Source organism: Solanum stenotomum, chromosome 3 (assembly GCF_019186545.1).
Source record: "Solanum stenotomum isolate F172 chromosome 3, ASM1918654v1, whole genome shotgun sequence".
Lineage (NCBI taxonomy): Eukaryota > Viridiplantae > Streptophyta > Magnoliopsida > Solanales > Solanaceae > Solanum > Solanum stenotomum.
In genome coordinates, this window is record NC_064284.1 from 61,461,883 (window position 1) to 61,487,282 (window position 25,400).

Consider the following 25,400-nt stretch of genomic DNA (forward strand, 5'->3'; position numbering starts at 1 on the left):
TTTCATGCAAGGAACTAAACAACGTTTCCAAGAAATCATGATATTTTGGTTACGAATTCAACAACATCTAAATCACAACAATTATCCAAGGATCTAGAAACCCTATATCTAAACAAGGTATGGAGAAACAAGAATCTGACTGAATTCTAGGGACCTAGTGGATGTAAGGAACCCACTAGTGAAATCTCACATACCTTGTGATGAAATCTACGGAGAAATCCTTTGATTTCGGTGCTGAAACTTGAAACAAACCTTATGGTTGTTCTTGGGAAACTGGCACCTCTTTCTTCTCTATTTTTCTTTAAGTTTTGATGATATTTGGTGAATAAAGGTTCTGGGTATGTCTGACTAAGTTATTAGGCTTAAACTAAGTAAAACAACATAGTTTAGGCATCAAACCATATAGTTTAAGTGCCCAATGCATAACCAAAAGGACCAAAATGACTCTGACTTAAATCTGATGAGTGTCACCTACTATAGGACTGACGGGCTGTCAGTTGACCTACCAACCATTAGTAGGAGTCGTCGATCAAGCTTTGCCCATCAGGGCTTCACTACAATGAGCATAACTTTGTACTCTAAGATGAAATTTTAGCAAACTTGATGGCATTGGAAAGAGGAGTCAATTATATTTCATTTGATAGCTCATGTGCTACCTAATTCATTCTATAGATATGACCATTTGAAGTTGACCCAACAGTCAATTCCCTCTAATTGGTTGTTGACCCTCACCTACAGTCTGTAGGTCCAACCACGGACCGTCCTAGTCAATCGTGGGTGGGGTCAGAGACCATCTATATTTGGTGCCCAACGATGGACCCCACCTACGAACCGTGTGTCAGACCACAGACTATCAGTGGCTTCCGTGGTTCTTGCACCTGGTTCGAAAAGCAATATTTGTTTCTATTTTTTCAAACCCAAGGTGTTACAACTATGTAGGAGATTCAATAAAACTTCAAGATGAAGGATTTAGGAGAACTCGAATTCATCTTATAATTGAGTTTTATAGATCTAGAAAGGGTATTTTAATGACAAAAAGGAAGTATGCTTTGGAACTTATTTATGAGTCTGAGCTAGGAGGAGTCAAAACTGCCTACACACCACTAGAGATGAATCAGAAAATCACTTTTATTAAGTATGATAAGTATGATAATGACAAAGGAACTAAAGGTTACAAAGTATCAAAGACTAGTAGGAAGACTTTTCTATCTCACCATGACAAGACTAGACCGTGACTTCATGTAATGACCCGAGAGCACCCCCTAGTTGTTACTGGCGTATTTGACCTCAAAGAGGTCTTATACAAGCCCTTAGCATTCGTCATAGCATGTATCATAGAATAAAATCACTGAAAATTTAGAACTTTTACTTTGGAAGTTCAACTTCACTTCATATATGAAAAACAGAATCTAACTTCGTCACAATGTACCATTTAGACATAGAAGTATCGAAAATGGGACTTAGCCCTTACATCAATAAGAAGTCTTGAAATGGGAAAATACAACAATGTCTTTCAACATAACCAAAGAACTAAACATAGAAGCTAGATCATAGGGTCTTGTCCTCGGACTTAAGTGCTGACCAACTTGCGGAAGCAACTCCAAATGTCTTGAGAAGTAAGCTTGAATCCTCAACGGCCCGAACCTAAATGTTTGGGGAAAGGGGAGAAAATATGGGTTAGTAGAACACACGTACTAAGTATGGCTACTATGCATAAAAACCATTGAAACATGCATAAAAGGGACATTTAGTCAAAACATGTTTTTTACCAAGTAAATCAAATATGCACACAAAGTAAGCATCATAGTCCAAATCAACATAATATCATCCCAACATGTAGACAACCCAAGCAATACTAGTGCATGGCAAAGAATAGAACCCCATAACCCTATTCAAAGCCAAGTATCACATTAAGCAACCTACTTCATGCATACATTCATAAGATCATATTTCATCATAACTTAACATATTCATAATGATCATACATAACATAGCTTCAACATACATAAGTCATAATCATCATAACCATAAGAGAACACTATTACAATCATCTCTTAGGATCCCACAAGTGCAATGTGCAAGAGAAGTCTCATACCATCCCTTACACTATGTAGAAACCCTTAAGAAAGCCCTAGCAAGAGTTCCCACCTTTCATACCTTCATTTACTTTTACATTAGGGAAATATTGCAATAACTGACATAGACCATGAGAGCTACATGGAATCCGGTGTTCTACTCCCACAGCGACAAGAGAAGGTTAACACTTGCCTAAGCTGTAACCATTTGTACATAGCTATCTAGGTGGATCCACTAAGCTAGAGTCATATGTGGGCACATAGTTAAGGATCAATGAGATTGCTTCTAGAAACCCTAACTTACTAAACGTGGCGGTTTCCATCTCATGAGACAACACACACCGTGGGTAATTCGAACTTGCTAAACATGAGGAAACCCATGTGGGGAGCTGGACTTACTAAACATGAGATCCCCATCTCATTTACATGCCCTTTCGGTGCTAAGCATCTAATTCCATTTTGTAATCATCTTTAGTCATCACATAAGTTAACATTAGCCTTTACTAGACTCTTATGTAAACATCTTACCATGATAGCTCATATGCGTTCATAAGTGAGTAACAATCATTTCACTTAGAAACACTTAGCAAGTGAGTAAACCTTTCACTTTACATTACACTATAATCATAAGAACTACCTTTCAATCATATAGCAATCATACCATATCATACATACATATATATGTACATACATACTTCATAGCTAATTCAAGTGTAGAGGGTTAAGGATGAGGAAAGTAGGTCATTACAATCTAAGTAATTCACCTTTCATACTTGAGTTCAAAGAAGAACCAGCCTTCATACCTTATTGCCTTTCATGGGACATTCATACTTAAATTACCAAACGATTCATAACCAATACATAATACAAGGTAATTCATGAAGTAATAACATAATCAACATCAATATAAATTGACATATTCCCTTCATAGCCTTAAAGGCTGCATTCAAAGACTCAACCCTAATTTCATAGAAATTATATATAACCTAGGGTAGACATCATACAAACATGAATTACATAACATCACATTCAATTCATAGCCTTCAATTAATAACCAACACAAACAAGGGTTAGAATTAAGAAGAGAAGGAGAAACATGGGTCTCATGGGGAATTCTTCAAGAACCACCAATACAACATAAATTCATCCATAATTGTTCATATAACATCATTTAAAGTCAGTTTATAACATCAATTTCACTTTAGAAAGAAGACCCACATTTTTGGATTGAAACCTAGAAATTGGAGATTTTGAAATTCATCTTGAAGGGGCCTCTTGGGGAAAGGAATCCCAAGAGTGATAAACAACCATGCCTTATTGACGAATTAACCATGAAAATCTGAGTTGAAACCTTGGAGAGTTGGTCTTCTTCTTAAAGCTCTAATCTTCTTCAATGCAGTTCTTGAGAAGATACATATTAGAGAGAAGGAGGAACTTTAGGTTTTGATCTCTGGGGTTCTGTGTTTGAGTGATAAAAATGTGGTCAATTGACTTAAAAATAATTCTATACATGTCCCTAAAGTACCCTAAATACCCCTCACTTAGTTGGAGTCTTTAATGAAGAAAAAATTGATTTCTAAATTTTTGCATTTTCATCGCGAAACAAGTCCGTGACGCGGAGCTGTTCCCTAAAGATAATTGGAATTAAATTTCGAGATAGTAGAGTCCGCGACACGACCGTGTCACGAACTAAATTTTTGCTCCTTGGGGTAGCTAGTCCGCGACGCAGATGCATTCCCTCCAAGTGCAATTTGCAAGCTGCCTTGGCAGCTTGCTTGGCCAAGGTTGGGGTCCTCCTCGGGGTCCCTTAGGGTGGCCCCGGGGTGTCGTATTCGAATATTTTGCCCCTATAAACATATATTTACCTAATTTAAACCTTTTTACAATATTATACCATCATACGACACTCCCAAACCTGTCCAAAACCTAAGGACACACTAGACACATTCTTCTCTAGTTTTCGGACGTCGTGGTCGCTTCTTGACGTTTAGACTTTTACTCTTCCAAACCAAGTCAATTACATTACTTTAGGTTTAGAAACATCATTTTAACTATTTTTAAATCATTATTCATATGGTGAGGCTCTAACTTAAGTCATAGAATTTTCGAGGTGTTACACTTCACTGTACATGTATTATGCTAATTCATGCATTGTGCTAGGCAATCCCATATGGAGGCTGCACTGAGAGTAGTGAGATACATAAAAGTGGCTCCTAGCTGTCACAACACAAGGGTACCCCTAGATGTAACATGGCGTATAGGACCTGGGAGACCCTATACAAGACACTTAGCATTCATAACTTAAGAAATAGAACAAAAGAAGTAAAATAACATTTCAAGTCCAATAGTTTTATAAAAGAAAAGCGGAAGACTAAAACACTTGTCTCAATAGCCATCTTATACAATAGAATGAAATTGGGCCTAGCCCATACATTATGTCCAAAACTAGAAATAGGAAAGAAAAATAAAACAATAGAATCTGTCCTCGAAACATGATGAATCACCAAAGCTCGGGAATCTTGAAATTAACCACTAGTCACGAAACTTAGAAACCTGATTGTCGGACCCTACATTTGGGAAAATGTAGGCAAGAGTATGTGTTAGTACAAAACAATGTACAAAGTATCATAGCTATGTATAAAACATTTAAATTATGCTAAAAGAGGACATTTCATGACATGCAATTGACCAAGCTAAAACAAGATATAAAAGGGTTAGAAAACACAAGTCATAAAATATGGTCAATGCAAGCTAACATCATTTGAAACCTTTGAACACATATGAGATACTTCTTGAAGTAATCTTAGTTCATTATTAATATGGGAAGTAGACTTAACAGACTTAGAGACCATGTGAGCTATAACATGATCCCTCGGTGTCTTCCACACCGAAGAGGGTTGTCCTACTTGCCAAGTTAAGGACCATGAACTTCTAGCTTAGGTGGATCCACTAGCTAATGTCTATCTACACAATCATCCTATGGGGGCACATAGGTAAGGTATAAGGAGATTGCTTCTAGAAATCCGACATCTACTAACAGGAGAGCTTCCATCTCAATATCCTCTCGGTGCTAAGAATAAATCCCACGGAATAGTCATTTCTTACTTGTTCTTATTATCCATGAAAGGGCATGTCATCTTGTCAATCCAAGTTAAGTCATTATCCATGGAAGGTTTTATTCAATAACCAATCCAAGCTAGGTTTCATTAGGCTCTCTTAATCTTTGATTCAATTAGGTAAGAAGACCTTTCAACCTTAGAATCCTTACTATGTGAGAAACCTTTCACAATCATGCTTTTATGTGTTTATGAGAAATCCTTTCAACAACATCATCATTGATACTTTACTCTCAAAGCATTCTTAAAACATTTGCATAAATTTCCTAAGAACATGCATAATTCCATAATTTACCATTCAAGGCTCAAAACCTACTTTCAATCATCAACATTTAGGAAACATGGGTTAGAGATATATTTCATCATAAAGTCACTCAATTCTATCAAAACATGCTTAATTTCATGAAACTCTTCCTTCATAATCAAAATCCCACATCATATACTCATAACTTGGATAACATGGGGATTACATGGGTTCATAGGGAAATCATCATAAAATTATAGTATTTCATCAACTCATGCATAAGAGATCATAATCCAATCGTTTAAATCAATAATCAAGAGAACCTATGACAATTGAAGAAAACCCTAACTAAATTTGGGAATTTCTAACTTTGAAAATAGAGGAATTTGGGAACTCTATGAATGGAAGGAATCCATGGAGGAAAACTATCATACCTTGAAGCCAATTGCTAATCTTCAATGGAGGAATTGAAACTTGACGTGAAACCCTAGGTTGAATCCTTCTTCTTCAAGCTTTCTAGAGAGAAATATGTGACAGTTCTTCTTTTTGGTGAATTTGGAGAGAATAAAGTAAATGACCTAATTTAGGGGTTGGAATCACTTATATAAGGGTCTTTGTGAAGGGTAAAACGACGTAGTATAGAGAAAAAATAATTAGGAAAAAACTCAACTTCCCCTAAACTTAACTGCCAAACCACCACATATGGCGACGACCGACGGACCATGGACAAGACGATGGGCCATCCTGCATGACCGTCATTCGTGGTCAAAAACTTGTTTTTAGGGCCCTTGACCTATGGACACCTGACCACGGACCGTGGTCTGACCGACCGCCCGTTGGTCAGGCCGTAGTTCATGGCCTCTGAAGATCTTGGGGGTGACATGTCCACGGACCACCCTACGGTCCATGGCTCTAACCATGGACCGTGGTTGGCCTCCGTGGCTAGCACATGAAAATTCTTGAAATAAGTTAGCTTACCCTCTTTCGGGTCCAGGGTTTTACAATGGCTCAGGACTATTAATGTCATCTAAACAAACTATACAACTCAATGTCTATTTTGACTCTGACTGGGGAACATGTGTAGAAACTAGGAGGTCAGCCTCAAGATATTTAGTTAAGTTTGGTGTTGCTTTAGTCTCTTGGAAATCTAAGAAGAAAGAAACAGTGTCAAGAAGTGCAGCTGAGGCAAAGTTCAGAAGCATGGCTACTTGTGCAACTGAGATAACTTAGTTATTAGGCTTATACAAAGAGCTGGGAGTTAGTGCTAATCTTCATGTGCATATGAAGTATGAAGTAAGGCAGGCATACAAATAGCTGCTAATCTAATCTTTCATGAGAGAACTAAACACATAGACATTGATTGCCACTTTTTAAGAGAGAATTTGTCAAGGATTGCTAAAAACTAAACACATCAACTAGCTTATTTACTGACTGAAGGTCTGGGAAAGGCACAGCATAACTTTCTGATGAGCAGATTTGGAATGACAAATGTGTTTCAACCATTCCTGAGGAGGAGTGTTAACTAATATAAATGGTTAAGCAATCTATATGGTTGAGTTAACTAATTATATATAGTTAGTTAGAAATATGTGTAGTAGGCATTACTTAGTTACTGAGTCATATTGAGTAGTATAAATACATAATATGTATAGATTCAATGTAACAAGTATGACAATTCAATCAATCTGATCCTCTCTTTTTCCTCTCTTCTCTTACTATGAAGTTTAAGCTCCACCTATGGAGCTATCACTATCAACTTTCGTCAGCAGCAACAGGTACCAAGTAATTTTGTCCACCAAGATTAGGACAGATGAGAAGAATCACCTAGTCTATTTATATCCACTGGGGTAGTAGACAAGTATTTTATACCCAATAAATCACCAACTCTGGTGATAACCTGGCAAAAGCAACAACTTGTCAGTAACTAGTCAACATCTACATTGCTTTTCTTTCTCATAAGCTATTACTACATTGCCCAATGAGATAATATTCTCACAAGAATAAATAATTGAGACACCAATACACATTTGCCCCTATTATGATTATTGTATGAGTTGGAAATACGCAAACATAACATAAAGCAAGCCATCTCAGCGTTTCAGTATTCGTTTTTTTTTCCTCAAGGAGATGATATATGATCAGTTCGTAATTTTTCACAATGTAGTTTCTCAAAACCCCATCCACCACCCTAGGATGAATTTGGGAAGGTGACAAATATATCAAGTCTAGCAGTTAAGTTTATGGGTGTATTAAATATTGTTTGTCCATGGATATTTTTCACCTATTTCCAGAATATTATTTCAAAAAAGTTTTTGGACATTGAACTGTTACAATTCTTCAAAATTCAATAACCCTTTTCACATCAAATCACTCATAAAAATCCAAAAACAACATCAATTTGTATGCATGACCAAATGGCTAAAACAATCCAATTTTCAATTTTAACTTTTCTAAATTTCACAATTTTTATGTTCAAACACCCACATAGATGACAAAAATGTATGCGTGAAAGATCTTTCTACAGAGAAACTGAAAAGTGACCAACTCATCCTAATATCAGTGTCCAAAAGTTCAAATAAATCTAGAGGCAGTTCGAAGCCAAATTTTGTGGGTTCAATTGCACTCATTCAGTCAATAAGATGACAATTATTATCAACCACTAACAGTAATGTCAAATTAACTTACGAATTCAACCCATATTGCTAACATCCCGATTTCTCTCAGAATCTGAATTAAGTAAGAAGTAAGTCATTCTATTAGCGCTTCTAACTTGTCAGTCTACGATGCATTAAGTTGAGAGTGAAAGAAGAAAATGGAGTAGCAAAAAATTCGAGTGAAAGCCATGTGAATGAATTTGAAGTTCATAACGAGGGTATAGCGCTTAAGAGAAGTAAATGAAATTGAAGAGCAAGCTCTAACCTCCAATGCTTTGATGAGATCTTCCTTTGAGTGGGCAGCAGAAATACATATGCGTGCTCTGGCCAAAAGTAAAGGGGTGGCTGGAAAAGCAACTACCACAACGGCTACCTAAAGTAATAGACCATGCAGTGAGTATTAAGACATAAATACAAGTGGGATCGTGTTCTTTTCACAAATAATTATCTAGATAGATAAGGATAAAGAGAAGAAACTGTACATTTTGTTTCAGACACTCTCGTGAAAAAGCTGGTAATTTTGCAATATTATAGAGCATTATGGGCATCACAGGTGAATCATAGTCTCCCAAAACATCAAACCCCATCTTCTGCAGTTCAGACCGGAAGAAGTTGCTATTTTCACGTAGGTGTGCTATTTTTTGAGCTCCTATAACAATGAATTCAATAATGGTTTACGAGTAGTAAGAATCTGAAAACCACATACAATTAATTATAAGAAAGAATTTTGACCTCTTTTTGAACCATCTTCACTAAGCAAAACCTTAATAGCAGAAATGATTTGTTGAGCAGCTGGAGGTGATATGGATATTGCATATACATGCGCTGGACAAGTGTACTTCAAATATTCAATTAGTTCCTGAAATTGTCATCTAATGTTACAACCATATATTACAAATTACACTATCAAATTTACCAAACGAAAATCTCAAAAGTGGAAGGTAAATTACTATAGAAGTAGTAAATAAGTTTCCACCTTTTAATGATTTATTGTCAGTTTGGAACATGATATTGTTCTAAGTCCATTATGATCCTTTACTGGAATGATAAGTAGATATGAAGGTGTGGAGGACACAAACTAGGGTAGAACGTCATAGTTCTATGGTTGTAGTTCGATGGTAATATTATTTGGTTGCGTTATTGTTCTGCTACTATATATGTTGTTTAGTTTTTCTTGTACTTTCATTACGTCTTTTTAGTCTATTTTTGACTTGAGCCTCTAAGGTAGAGGTAAGGTCTACTAAGTACACTCTACCTTCTACAAACCCCACTTTGTGTGAATACACTAGATATGTTGTGGTTGCTTAAATTGGGTAATTAAGAGAAGAATGAATAGATGATAATATAAAATAGTATAGCCATGATAAAATCTGTTGATACTCCAAAATAGCACAACTAGGTTACACGTTCAATTTCATGATGTACGTAATTCAAGTAGAAAATCATTGATTAAATAAATCATTATATTTTTTTCTTGAATCATTTGCATCAAACTACTAATGATAAAGCTAGTTCAGTAGCATTGCCATAAGAATGATGAAGGAAACCTACCTTGGATCCTGCAATACAACCCCCACAGGATCCAAATGACTTTGTGAAAGTTCCCATCATAATATCCACATTTGCAGTATCAATTCCCAAGAGCTCACATACCCCTTTTCCTGTTTTACCAACTGCTCCAATGCTGTGAGCCTCGTCCACATAAATATATGCCTGCATCAAGAAGATCAAACACACAAAGACTCATGAGAAATACGTTATAACGAATCCCAAAATGTATATAATAGAAATATAGTCTTTCTTTCTGATAAGGAAACAGAGTTTGTCCCAGAAATGAAAGATGGTTAGCATATTAAGAAGTTGAAGTTGTTCTTCATGTTCTTAGAAAAATCATAAAGTTAGTAATTAAGATGAAAATAGTTTCAAAGAAGTACCTTGTACTTCTTGCATATGGCAACAATCTCTGAAATCTTGCAAAGCTCCCCTTCCATGCTATATATGCCTTCCACCACAACAATTATCTTAGTCCACCGTCTATGATTTTGGGGCTGTCCCTCAGCAATATTCTCTCGTAAAACTCTCTCCAAATGCGATGGTTCTAGAGAAAGAAAGGAATGAGAAACTATATCTTGTTTTCCAAATCATATTTGTACTAACAAAGAGAAGGGATACATTCGTAAAAACTTACTATTATGTTGAAAAACACGAATAGTGGCTCCAGATCCTCTAGCTCCATTGACAATAGAGTTGTGATTTAGAGAATCACTAATAATCAAACCTCCCTGCAACGACCCTATTTGAAGCTAAAAATGAAAATGATAAGCTAAACACAATGATACGATAGTAACGCTATGTACCTGTCCTATCAAGACAGGAAGCACAGCTGAGTTTGTTACGTAACCCATGCCAAAAACGATAGCAGCTGGTTTTCCAACAAATTTAGCCACATGCTCTTCTAATTCAGTATGTATTATTGTGGTACCTGTTTTAGCAAATAATGACCTTTAAGAAGAAGAAGGCTCCCCTCCCTATTCTAGAAAGATGCAAATGAGAAACTTGCCTACCTCCATCAACCCGGGTACTACAAGTGCTTGCGGAAAATATTTTCAAACACTCAATTGTCCGAGGAGAACAATATTCATCAAATGCAGCAAAACCAAGATAATTATATGATCCCAAGTTGAGGCACCTTGACACATTTTTCGTCCGCCTGCATAATTTGAGTTTCTTTTGATTGAGAAAATAAAAAAGTATTTCAATACGTACTGTTACCCCTAAATACATGTCTTTTATAAAAAATAATTAGGACACATTACATATACTTAAAGTAAATTACAAATTGAAACAAGTTTTCAATACTCACTTTTGTATCTTGTTGTTATCATTGGTCACACGCGTCACCACATCAAACCAAGCATCTGGAGAACTACATATTGGCCGTTCAAAACAGTCCTACAAAAGAACGATATTAATTAATTGACCAAAACTAGAAACTACACATATTTATGATTAGTGAAAGTATTTTTATGTTTCTCATTGAAATAAATGTCTGTAGCTCTAGAATATAGACCCCCTCCTAGAACATGACCACATCAACACACCAGAGTACGAAAACACCACCTCCAAGACCACCAGAACCACCAGATGAAAACAAAAATATGATAGAGTGTTATATTCTATTTTTTTATGACTTAACAAACTATGGAATTTGGTAAAGGGATCTGATCCATCGAGTGGTATTGTCCAGAACGAGTCAAGGGAGTGCAATTGTAAAGTTGTCATGCCTGTTGTTGTAGGTGAGCACGAAAACTTAGGCCCAGAGCTCTCAGCCAATGGAAGTCTACTAGGTTGTATTTGTACATCCTATATTGGACACTTTGACAATAAACAACCTAGTTCTTGCATAACAAGAATATTCAAAGCAAAACCTATTCTATCAAAAAAGAACAAGCTTATATGAACATCAAGGAACCTGATCGAGTGATTTACAGAAAGTCTGGAGTTGTTTGTTGAGAGCTATGCCTTGTGCTAAAACATTGTAAGATCTATGCGTATTCTATAAAAGAATATAGATCATTTCAGTTGAAATCTATGTAAAGTAAAGCTCATGGCTAGAGTTAGTTGTGGTCTGTGCAGTTGAAGTATATGTTAACTAGAGATAGTTAATACAATGGGTAATAAAGTTATTGTTCTAAGTCTTGTAATAGAGGTGTTACAATGTGTAGGATCAATAGTTTAATCATTTGTGATTACCGGAGGTTGTATTCACATGTTTCTTGAAGTTTTAGTAAAGTTGTTGAGAAATCTTGTGTGACTGGTTCTGATTTTCTTCTCCCTTAAGCAAAAAGATTTCCATGTAAACATCCTTGTTCTTTACGTTCAACTTTACTGTTCTTATCACTATTTAAATAGTCAAGGGACCTAGTCTCTTGACTTGAAGTGGATTCATATAAGCCAACAATTTGTGTGAGATCTTGAACTCTCAATACCATTAATACCTAGAGAGGATCCTTCTTAAATGAATGCTCCACCAAATTTGGAAGAAAGACATTCTACCACCAGACCCCCGATTTAATGGCCAGTACTATGGTTGGTGGAAGACTAGGTTACATGATTTTATCATGGCTGAAGATAGCAAACTTTGGTACATCATTTGGGATGGACCTCATGTTCCTATAAATTAAGTAAATGAAGGAGACATAACTTGACTTGTTTCTAAGAATTTGATGGAGTATAACGAGGTTGATAGGAAGAATACTGAAAAAAATTATAAGGCAAATAAACTCCTGGTATGTGGCATAGGACTAGATGAATACAACCGAATGTTTACTTGTGAGTATGCTAAAGAGATCTGGAATGTTTGAAAATATCTCATGAAGGAACAAGTCAGGTGAAAGTGTCTAAGGTAGATATGCTTGCCACCCCAATATGAGAAATTCTAGTATGAAGGAAACCATCCAGGAGATGAATACTAGGTTCACCTCGATCACTAATGAGTTAAATTTTTTGGGTGGGACGTTTTATCCAAGCAAACAGGTAAGAAAGATTTTCAGAATCCTTTCCGAGTCTTGGGAAAGCAAAGTTGATGTCATTACAAAAGCTAGGGATCTAAAGACTCTTACCATAGATGAGTGGATCGAAACTTGAAAATCCACAAGCTAAACAAGAAACAAGATCACTCCTAGAAAGATTAGAAGAAGGAAAAGACCTTGACTCTCAAGGCTTCCCAAGGTGAACTTAGTGAAGAAAATGAAGATATGGCATACTTTGCTCGAAGGTTTCATAAAGTTGTGAGAAAAAAATGATGAATATAAGAAAAATGGAAGCTCCAGCAAACCATAAGATGGAATTGATTTGTGTCACAATTGTGAAAAACTAGGTAATTACATCATATATTTCCCTATGCATGAGATGGAGTACAAAGATTATGTTAAAGCTGGAGGTGATAAAGAAAAATGAATGAACCCGATCCCTAACAAATTAAAAAGGAGAGTTGGAACTAACTATGTCATTAAAAGAGCTCTTGTTGCATGGGGAGATATATCAAGCAACTCTGATGAACCTATGCACCAAGATCAAGGATACTTTCATGATGGCAATAAAGGTTGATGAAGATGTTTTTGACTCTTTGTTTACTCTTATGGCCAAATCAATTGATGATGCAGATGAAGAGGTAACCCTTCTTGATATTAAACAAAATCTGAACGTCTACTCCATCAAGAAATTGAAAAGGTTAGCTAGTGTTCTGATTGACTCACTTTGTGAGTTGGCTGCTGAGAAGGATTTTTTTAAATAAAAGTCCAAACATCTTTCAAAATGAGAAAATTGCTCTGACTACTCAGATATCTGAAATTGAAGAAAGATTTGCTTCTCTAGATGTTGAAAACTTTGATCTCAAGAAGAAGCTGAAGAAAATCCCGAATCTAATTCTTAAGAAAAGAGTGAAGCTAGTAGGTTACAGCTAGAACTTAAGTATAACCTAAAACAAATTGAGTTGAAGTTGATTATGTCTCTAGAGAGGAACTTGGTACGTGTTAAAGAAGAACTGAACAAATCTCATAAATGAACCATCTCCTCTAAAAAGTTAGCAAATCTCACTAGTCAGGATACAACAATGGAAAATTTTTGGGATGTCTAAAGTTAGGTCATCCTTATAATCCTCACAACAAATATGTCTTTGTCTTTGATAATTCGTTGTGCATCCATTGAGGTCGCAAAAGTCATCTTAAGAAAGACTGTGAAGTTTGGAAAAGAACGAAATATTGTTTCAAATTATTCCAAGAAAAAGGAAAATTTAAGAAGGGGACGTAGTATTGGTCCTAAAATGAAAAAAGCTAAGTTGACTTTTTGGACCAAGAAGTCATCGATTAAGCCTCTGCCTGGATTTTGAGCATTGAGACTTAAATGGGTTCCCAAAGTTAACAAGTGATTTGTTTTGTAGGTAAGAGTAGGAAGTAGCGGTCAATGTTGGTTCATGGATAGTGGATGCTCTAGACATATGACTGGGAAGACTGAAAGCTTCCTATCACTCAAGGCACTTCAGGGTGGAGGTGTCTCATATAACAATGGAAATAAGGGTTATATTCTTGGCGTTGGAAGAATTGGAAAATCTCTGGAACTTTCAATTGGAGACATATATTATGTGAGTGGACTAAGGTACAATCTAATCAATGTATCCCAAATACACGACAAAGGAAATGAAGTCAACTTCCTGTCAGAATGTTATATTGACACAAATTTGGTTTCTTAGATTGTAATTCTGATTGCTAAAAGATGTAAAAATATGTATGTGACTGACTTGGACACTGCTTGTGGAGATGACCTTACCTGCCTCAGTGCTCAAAGTGAAAATTTTAATCTTTGGCACAGAATATTTGGTCATATTAATGAATCTCTTCTAAATAAACTTGTCTCAAAAGACCTGGTTTGTGGATTGTCAAAAATCAAATATGTAGATGACAAAATTTGTGATACATGTGTTATAGGAAAGCAGACTAAATCCTCATTTAAACAGAAGAAGTAGGTAAGCACTACAAGACTGCTTGGATTACTTCACATGGTTTGTCGATGTGACCTCCATTGGATCCCAAGGCAAGAAAATGTATCTTTGTTTGATATGACGAAAGGAAAAATGGTTGGAAGTGCATGAATTCAAAAACTCATCGCTTTGTTGTTTCTACGGATGTTGTATTTGATGAAATCTCCTTGTCGTTGGAGTTGCATCAAAAGGAGAGGGTTTAGAAATATTGAAACCTGGAGTTTCAAACTTGCTCATAACAACTGATTCTCTATATAAAACATTTGATGAGGAGCTAAGCGTGAGGGCAGCCCGAAAACTCAACAAGAAGATGATGCATTAGTTTCACAAAGACCAAACATAACTATCGTTAAGCCATCCTGCTTCAAAGATGAAAACTTTGTTAGTACATATTCTTATTTCTTTGCAGGCCCGATTGACGATGAAGGGCCTTCAGCTTTTGAAGAAGCTAAAGGAGTCAAAGAGTGGAAGTTTGCTATGGATGATGAAATGAGGCTCGAATGAATAATCAAACTTGAAGCCTTTTGTCAAATCCAAGAGATATACAATACGTTTCTTTCAAATGGATTTACAAAATAATAAAAAAAAAAAGAGCATATGGAAGCATACACAGATTTAAAGCTAGGTCGGTTGCTCGGGGTTTTTCTAAAAAATACGGCAAAGACTACAAAGAAACCTTCCATTCATTGTCTAAGATGATCTCAATTTGAATTGTAATAGCTTGGCAGCCTCATATGGTTGGAAAAAAGGACAACTTGACGTGAATACTGCTTTATTGTATGGAGATCTTGACAAAGATGTTTATATGGATCAACCACCCGGGTATGTTTCTAACTTATATCTTGATTGTGTTCGCAAACTTAAAAATTCACTTTATGTATTAAGAAGGATCTACGAGCAAGGTACGAAAAAATTTATCAATATCTATATATTTTGTGGCTACGCTGCATCATATTCAGATTGTAGCTTATTTGTTAAGAAACAAGAAAATTTCCATGTGGTTGTTCTTTTGTACATGGATGACATGATAATAATAGGAAACAATGATGTTGAAGTTGCAAGGCTTCCAGAAGAGCTTGCCATAAGATTTGATATCAAGAAGTTGGGATAATTACATCATTTTCTTGGCTTAGAGGTAACAAACACGGGTAAAAGGATATTTGTTACCCAAGAAGGGTATGCCAAGAAGCTTGTTGACAGATTTAGGATAAAACAAAGCAAAAAGTATTCTACGTCTCTTGAGACTAGCATGAGATTAACATGTGAAGAGGACTCACTTCTTGTGACTGACTAACAAACATATTATTTTCAATATGTCTGGTAGATTGGATGATAATAATATATATCTCGATATAGAGATTGATGATATGTCTTTTTGAGAAGCTTGTAAGTTTTCATCGTGTCAAATCTTGCAAGTGGATTTATGAATCCGACACATGAAATAAGTTAAGCATTGCTCTAAAGGAAAAGAATCTTTGAATTAAATTTGTGAGTAAAATAATTAATTAATTAGTATCTGAATCTTAACATGGAGAATTTCGAAATATAAATAGAGGAGTGCAATTATGAATTTATAGTGGAATGATTTGTAATTTATTATGGTAAGAATAATTCAAATTAATTATTTGAAATTATTTCCATAATAAGAAGCTTCAGTAATTAATTTGATGGTCCATACAGTGTCCATATATAACTAAAACTCACAATCCTATTTTCTAGGAAAAAGGAACAAAGAACGTTACTTTCTGGTTCTTGAAAATAGGTGTCTTATTGTTCTCTTTTTTAGACTGGGAAGAATTCTATATAAGTAGATGTTCTTCTAACCTAGAAAGACAATCAGTTTTCTATACAATACTTGTGCACCCAAGTATTGGGAGAGTTCGATGTGAACATGGGATCGTTGTAGAAGACCAGAGATTTGATGTCTAACTTGTGGAATCACTTAAAGGTCTGTCTAACTTGTGGATTCGCTTGAAGGTATTTATTCACGCTTCAAGAGGTAATTCTTAAATTAAATTTAAGAAAGTTTATTATGTGTTCTAGCATAAACGTATTGATTATCTATTATTCATGTAAGCAATATGATTCTAATATGTTTCCGTTGTGCATATAGTTTTTCAACAGTAGACACATGTGTCCTAGGAGACATATCACATGTAGGATGCCACATAGAACATCATGTAAGACTGGACATGTATCTACTTGTTTAGTTTTATACAAATTTAAGTATTTACTTGCGCATATCCAAAATTATTGGACATAAATATCAATTGAAACAAAATTAAATAACACATTTATATATTATCTATATCTATATTACCTTAAAAGCATGAACTCCTAACTTGAATGTTAAATTACTATAATATCCCTAACTTAGATTGTGACTTTTTCGATGAGTTGTGACTTTTTCGATAAGTTGTGACTCTTTTCGAAGGGTTGTGATTTTTTGATGAGTTGTGACTTTTCAATAAGTTGTGACTTTTTCAAAGAGTTGTGACTTTTTCAATAAGTTGCGACTTTTCCAATAAAAGGTTGTGACTTCTCGAAAAGGTCATTATTTTCAGATAAGACACAAAAAATATTTGTTCATACTACCCTTGTTCACTATACATAGAGGGGTTTCCTCTCATTTTTCAACCACAATTTTTTTAATCTTCTACTCTTCTTCTTCTTGCATTTTAATTTTTTTTGTGTGATTTATTATCTTTGAGTGAGTTCGAAGTTTAGCGGAATATGAGGTACCACTATTCTGATGAAGTAAGTCGTTTTATCCTAAGAGGGTATATTTCATAACCTTGAGTACTTGAGGAAAATCATTTTGATGATATAATAATTATTGTTTTGCTTAATATATACATTAATTAGTATGTAATGTTCTAATAGATGAAGTTAACATGATGTAGCATAAATTCATTTTTTTGTTAACAATTTCTCTTGTAATGTAGATATATGCTTCTGAATATCTTTTTCAAAATTTAGAGAATTGTCACGATTTATTTTTGATGCTCAAGACAAAAGACGGACTTTATTTATCAATGCTACTTATGTGATCTAGACTCTCATGAACTTTACTTCAAGATAGTTATTACTATATAACCACTGCCCTTTTGTTTTACTTATTTACTATTTCTTAATATATCAATATTTTAGACAAAGAAAAGTTCATACGACTACAAATAACGCTAGTTGAAGTTTGTATTAGTTTAATTTTTATTATTTAGTTAATTTAATTAGATAAATATTTTCATTATTAATGCAAATATGTTTTTTATATTTGGGTAGATATTTGTATTTAAATTAAAGTATTATATGTCACAACTGTATTATCAAGTTAACAAGATCTTCTAGCTTCAAAATATATTATTTTAAAATGTTCCGAGTTTTCTTATCCAAACATTTGGTTAGATGACAAGAAAAATACAAAGCAAATATTGTCTATAGGGTAATATTAGTAAGATAAGACTAATTACATGATTGAACCTCAACGAATTGAAATAAGTATATACATTATTGCATTTAACTAATAAAATTATTCATTGACCATCTTCATAGGTTTGCGTGAATAAGAGATATATATGTCGATCCACGTTGCAAAAGAATCTGCAATATTATTTTTTGCTAAGTGTATTCTTCAAATCTTCGCTTAAATAAGCAATACTATTTACTATAATATATATTTTTGAAATTGGTACTCACGTGCAACACACATGTCAAGAAACTAGTGCCTAGTATAAATGCAGGATGAGGTAGAGAGTTTAGCAGACCTCCATATTAGATATTCGTTGCACACTCGACATAGTATTTGGTGAGCTTCAGCTAATAGGTGTCTAGTAATCTTTGCTTGTACTTATAATTATAGTTTGAACATGTCCCGATAATTTAACATTATATAGTTATAGATTCTATTATATGCTTAATGTACATTATAAACTTGTATAACATTATATAGTAATCTCACGTGTCGTTTACGTTAGCGCTAGTAGGCCACTACTGTTTCTTATTTAGAAATTTTTATCAATTTTTTTATTTACAGTGATTCATAAAATCATTTACATAGCATAAGTAACTGTAATTTGATCAGCTCATTCGATTAATCACATATTAGCCGCTCATATTAGTAACTGCATGTAATTTCTTTTTCAGGTTACAAATACTAATATGATACTCATATATTTTGTGGTATATTTATAGATTGGAACTAGTGTACACTATATATTCATTTTGATATATTTGGTTAAGTGTAATTTCTTTTTCCCTTCTTTTCATTTAATATAAATTAGTTGTTGGGGTGCTTAACGATGAGTAAGATGAGATTATATGGGGCATAAAATAGGTTAAGGATTAGTTGCTTACCTCAATGCGATTATACAACTGCATAATGAAATCTTCATGTTCTTCGCTGATGGTTGAATATCCCTGCAACACAACACAACAGAAGACAAAATGAGATTATTGTATGTTGTTACGATGGAGATGGAAGAAAAAAAGACAACCTGAAGATTAGTAAAAAGAGAGCAGATATGACGAAGTTTGCCAAAGGCGATGATGATGGCACAGCTGAAGTAGGTGGTTAATGTGATGAAGAAATATGGAATATTATTCTTCACCATTTCTTCAACTAATTAATTAGGACGAAATGCAAAGTTATTAACATTTATAGTTGACTTTTTTTAATACGTACATTTTACTCTTTTGCACATCACTGCCTGACATGACAACTCATTTACTATTTAATACACACATCACATGTGCAACAACAACCATGCATATTACAGACTAGACCTCTCTCTATTTTTTCTTCTCAACTACGTTATTTTGCTGGACCCCAGAAGGCATATTCCATCTAGTCCCTGGCCGGCCGGAGCTTCACAAACTTATCATCTTTTAAATTAATTTTGTTTTTTCATGGAAATTGTGGACTAAATTAAACTATCCTTATCTATCCAAGCCTTATTCACTTTATATGAATTTAGAGTTTTCCATTCAACTTTTGGTTCGCCACGCACAAGTTCTGTAGGAACGCGGCATAATTAAGTTGTCTAATATTTCAAGAATTTATTATAGTGTTCATAAATTGAAGTTGTTTTTTTGGGGCTTATTATCTTTATTTGTTGTAGAGATTTTTATTTTGACAGTTATTGCGGGATGATAGAGTATTCTAACCCGAATTCAACACTGTTACCGAATCTCGTAGATAAATAAATCTTCAAGCTCAACTCACCACACGAGAAAAAAAGACTCCTTTTATCAAGTGCATAAAGCTGCACCACTTCTTCCCTTTCTATAGCAATGCTTGACCTAGAAATCCGAGCTCGATCCAAAAAATTTCTGCTTGTATTCTATCTTTTTTCGTTGAAAACATCCAATTCAATCGTCCGATAAAGAAGATCAGCAACATCATTCACATGATACACAAGATTTTTATTTCATATAGGATTTAAATCACTCATTTTTACTTGTGTTCTTTTTCTCTGATTCTCAAACTCAACTTCTACAAATGGTGATGAAGAACCTTCACCATCTTTTGGCATCAAGTTATGTGCTGCCACCACTTCTACAACCAATTTTTCTTTACCATTGTTCATAAAGGAAAAAAAAACGGAGAGAAAAGAGACACATAAAAAAACAGAGGAATAAGATTATACAGTTGACAGTGTTGAATTTGGGTTAAAAGATCTGGGTTACGGCTTACGGGTGGGGCTTTTAGGCAGTGGCGGATGCACATTCAAGTGTATGGGTGCTTGAGCACCCATTACATTTGGGAGCCAACACTATTATTTATAAAAGAAACCTAGTAATTTGTATGAATATGTAAATTGAGCACCCATATTGAGCACCCCTTTTGGTACCAACTTCAAATTACAAATAATTGAGCACCCATAACTAAAAAATTNATTTTAAATTATTTAATCAATACCACTTAAAATTTACCAATATTAATAATACATAACAATTTATCCTATGATTATCAGCTTGGTGGAGATTAGCTACAACAAAAAGGCTACTAAAGTTTGGCATACAGAAGCATTTTGAATGAATTAGCATGGGGTAATAAATGGGCAAGTAAGAGTAACGATACTGAAGCAATAAACAATTGTCTTTGTAATGTTGGTCTATATTTTATGGAGAGAGAGAAATACTACCAATATCAATGTGACAAGGAGATTATCCTATTCATTCATGTTAGAGGAAGGGACCTACAAAAGTGGAAGGTTTACCAAGTCCACTTAACAACTTCCATCCCTCTATTAAAATTTGTCAAAAAATTAGCGAATTCCACACAAAAAATATGCAATTCATGCTATTCTCATAAAAGAAAATCTATAATTTTATTACCCGTTGGAAAAAGCTTCCAAAAAATATATTTTTTTCTTGTTTGCTGGTAAAAAAAACAATGTTAGGACAGTGTAAGTTTACGAGAAGACATGATTTGCTCTTCTCCTTTACCAACTGAATGGAGTTGGAGCTTAATTTTACACCATCTTCACCTTATAAAGTCAAAATGTCGTAAGATCAATAATTTTTGGGGCAAACTGATAGTTGAGGTAATCAAGATTCAACTAATTTTGATCTCTAGTACTCGAGTTTCGTTTTCCATTATTAGAAGTAAAAGTCTCTGATCGACACCATTTTTTGCAAATTCAGTGAGAAGAAAACATTTCAACGGATAATTTTTTGATATCAAATTAAATGAAAAGTAAATAAAAATAATATTGTCAATTAAAAGGATGACAATGCAAAACGTTGTTGCTAAAAAAATTCACAATATTTTATTTTAGATGTATGTATAATGAACTAAATTGGTTTATTTAGGGAGGTTTTTTGAGAGTAGTGTGAACTTTACATATTTTTGTGAAGAATTTGTTAATTTTTGATAAATTTTAACAAAAGGGTGAAAATTGATCAAATTCTAAATAATTGAGGAATGTTTTCTATTAAGAAGAATAATTTGAGGATGTAGTTTAAGTTGGGGATATAGTTTAAAGATGTTTTTGGCCAAAAACTCAGTAGGTGGTCAACACTTCCTTGATTTTCTGATTTAAAAAGTGAATGCATCAATGTGAGCTTCAATGCGAATACCCGAAAAAAATCAAAATTTAGATGGACATGGACTTTCTTACTGGTATTAAAGTCTGTTGTAATTGTTGTATTGAGACAGTTTTTGTTGATGATAAAGAACCAATTTGAGAAATGTGTCAAAAATTTTAGATCTGATAATGGAGGTGAATTTTTGAATTCTACTTGTCCTGATTTGTTTGTAATGCATGGTATTATTCATCAAAGGTCCTTCCCACACACTCCACAACAAAATGGAGTGGTGGAAAGAAAACATAGACACTTGTTGGAAACTGCAATAGCTATTAAATTTCAAGGTTGTTTACCTAATAGATTTTGGGGAGATTGTGTGGAAGCTGCCACTTATATCATTAACAGAGTTCCTTTGTCTGTACTTGGAAATAAGTCTCCATATGAGCTATTGTATCACAAGCCACCTTCTTTAGTCTACATGAGAGTGATTGGTTGTTTGGCATTTGCTACAAGTCTCATAAGGGATGATAAATTTGCACCTTAGGCCAGAAAACAGTGCTTATTAGGATATGTTGTTGGTAAAAAAGGATACAAGTTATTAGATGTTGAGTCCAGACTTGTTTTTGTCAGCAGAGATGTTCTTTTCTTTGAAGATAAATTTCCATTTCAAGCACCAGGGCTGGTTGAAGCAGATGATTATGGACCTATTATGTCTTCACATACAAAGGATGAACTTACACCTTGTGTTGTTTTCAAGACTGTAGTACAAAATGGTGATGCAAATAGGGAGGATGAGAATGCAGATCCTAGTTCACTTGTAGTTAATGAGCATGCAGATCTTAGCCCATGTGCAGCCACTGAGCAGCCCAACACAGAAGCACATACACATGATCATTCTAAGGATCAGAATCAGGTTTCATCAGTACAACCTGATGATGTTACTTCACCTGTTGTAACTAGGAAATCTAACAGGCATGCTAAGCCTCCCATTTGGCACACTGACTACATATTGACAAAACAGAAGACTACATCTGGCAATTGCTCTTATTCTATTGCTAATGTAGTAGATTATCACAGCATCTCACCAGCATATAGGAGCTATGTGACCAAGTTCTCTCAGGAAAGAGAACCACTTTCATATCAGGAAGCTCTACAAGATTCTAGGTGGATTCTGGCCATGAAAGATGAGATACAAGCACTGAAAAATAATCATACATGGGAGATTGTTCAGCTGCCTAAGGATAAGAGGGCAATAGGATGCAAATGGGTATACAAAATAAAGTATAAGTCTGATGGTGAGGTCAATCGGTTCAAAGCTAGGTTGGTAGCCAAGGGTTACAATCAAAAGGAAGGGTTGGACTATCAAGAGATTTTTTCACCTGTAGTAAAAATGGGAACTATCAGGGTTGTCATAAGTCTAGCTGCTGCACAACATTGGCAAGTACATCAGATGGATGTGTTCAATGCATTTCTTCAAGGAGATTTGAATGAAGAAGTATACATGGAGTTACCACCAGGATTTGTTCACCAAGGGGAGAAAGGGAAAGTGTGCAAGCTCATCAAATCACTTTATGGGCTCAAACAGGCTAGCAGGCAATGAAACATTAAATTGACCACATCACTAGTTGATTCTGGTTTTCAGCAGAGTCACTATGCCTATTCATTATTCACCAAGCACAAATGAGAGAGTTTAGTGATGGTATTGATATATGTTGATGATTTACTTATTACAGGGAATGATCACAAATTGATATTAGAAACAAAAGATATTCTCAAGGACAGGTTCAAGATTAAAGACTTGGGTGATTTGAGAAATTTTTTGGGTATTGAATTTGCCAGAAATGAATCAGGGATACTTTTGCATCAAAGGAAATATTGTCTTGAGTTAATCTCAGACATAGGCTTGTCAAATTCAAAGCCAGTTGGAGCTCCTGTTGAGCTGAACCAAAAGCTCACTACTGCAGAATTTGACTTACATTTTCCTACTGAATCTGGAGATGATAGGGTGCTGGATAATCCTAGTATGTATCAGAAGTTAGTAGGAAGGCTGCTTTACTTAACAATAACAACACCAGACATAGCTTTTGCAGTGCAGCTCCTGAGTCAGTTCATGCACAGTCCCAAAGCATCTCATATGGAAGCAACAATAATGGTGGTAAGATATGTCAAGCAGACACCAGGATTGGGTATACTTATGGCAGCCAACACAACTGATCAGTTAATTGCATACTGTGATGCAGCTTGGGCTGCATGTCCGAACAACAGGAAATCAATCACCGGTTACATGGTTACATATGGAGGTTCCTTAATCTCATGGAAGTCAAAGAAACAGGATACAATTTCAAGAAGTTCAGCTGAATCTGAGTATAGGAGTTTGGCTTCAACTGTTGCAGAAATTATATGGTTTATTGGTCTCTTTAAGGAGTTGGGGGTACAACTAAACCTGCCAGTGCCTATATATAGTGACAGTTGCTGCCAACCCAGTCTTTCATGAATGAACTAGACATATAGATATTGATTTTCATTTTATAAGGGAAAAGGTTCAACTAGGAATGGTTCAACCCCTGTATCTGAAGACAACAGAACAGCCTGCAAATTTGTTCACCAAAGGACTCACTCATGTACAACACACTTATTTGCTTACCAAGCTAGGAATGAAGAATGTGTTTCATACTCCTAGCTTGAGGGAGGATGTTGAGGAACGAGTTAAATGTGCAACTATTAGTTAGTTAGAAGTTGGTTAGAATAAATTAACAGACTATGAGTCATCAGTGAGTTAGTTTGGAATTGTCATTGTCAATATTATATTCACTACTTCCTTTCTGTATAAATATAATAGCTTGTAACAGATTTTCATTCATTCAATACAATCTTCTCTTTCACAAATCCTAATAGTTTCTACACTGTCTTATCACTAATCAGTCGTTGAAGACTATTTTTATCAATCTCAAAGGCATTTCATGGACAATGCCTAGAAAGATTGTTGACACTCTTTTCAGGTAGGAGAAAGCTAGAGTTGGGGCAAGAGATAGGGATAGATGGATGATTAAATGTATTTGGTGGACGATTTGGAAGGAAAGGAATGTTAGATGTTTTGGGAATAGGAGTAGAATATACAGAATGTTAAGCTCCATTGTAAATTGTTATTTTGTTTCTGGTGTACAAAGGCTTTTGCTGATGATACTGCAACAATTCTAGATGTTTTGGTGTCAGTAAAGGTTTGTAGTATCAGTCTTGTAAATTTTTTAATCTTCCTCTTGTAAATATGGTTTTCAACTGCCTAAGTACTGAAATTAACAGAAATTGTTACCAAATTGAAGAAAGAAGAATAAAAGCATCAAGTTCCACCAATATTTGAAATGTCCAGTTTAAATTCCTTGCCTAAACCTTTGAATTTGGACATAATCACTCTCTAAATTTACCAAATCTGGTGTTAGTAATCAGTTGTAAGAAAACAAGATGCAGGACACAATCTCAGTACACCTTGCTTTGTTACATTTTGTCAAATTTTATTGGCCACACTTCTCTGCAATTAAGTGGGTTATCAACTGTCTTGCTACTAAAATGTGTTTGCGTCATGGTTCTTAAGCTAAAGTCGTCACTAGAGATTCAATGGCACACCATATTCGTGTGTTCCCAATGTAGGTTCAAATTTAGTTCACATGTGATGTAGAACAATTCCCAAAAGAAAAATAAAGAGGCACACATCAGGAGGATAGGAGGACATTATGGAGAAGAGGGAGT

At 34.8% G+C, this 25,400-nt stretch overlaps 1 protein-coding gene across 1 annotated transcript; it reads right to left on the reverse strand.

Annotated features, from left to right (window-relative positions):
- Window positions 1–7,236: 7,236 nt before the first annotated feature.
- On the reverse strand, window positions 7,237–11,050 carry LOC125859134 (long chain base biosynthesis protein 2a-like). Its single transcript, XM_049538850.1, has 10 exons — window positions 10,953–11,050; window positions 10,654–10,799; window positions 10,447–10,571; window positions 10,278–10,371; window positions 10,024–10,187; window positions 9,641–9,802; window positions 8,822–8,948; window positions 8,572–8,738; window positions 8,355–8,462; window positions 7,237–7,332 (listed from the first exon to the last, which is right to left on the reverse strand). The coding sequence occupies exons 3-10, from the start codon at window positions 10,492–10,494 to the stop codon at window positions 7,237–7,239; spliced, it is 966 nt and encodes a 321-aa protein (XP_049394807.1). The 5' UTR covers window positions 10,495–10,571; window positions 10,654–10,799; window positions 10,953–11,050.
- Window positions 11,051–25,400: the final 14,350 nt, after the last annotated feature.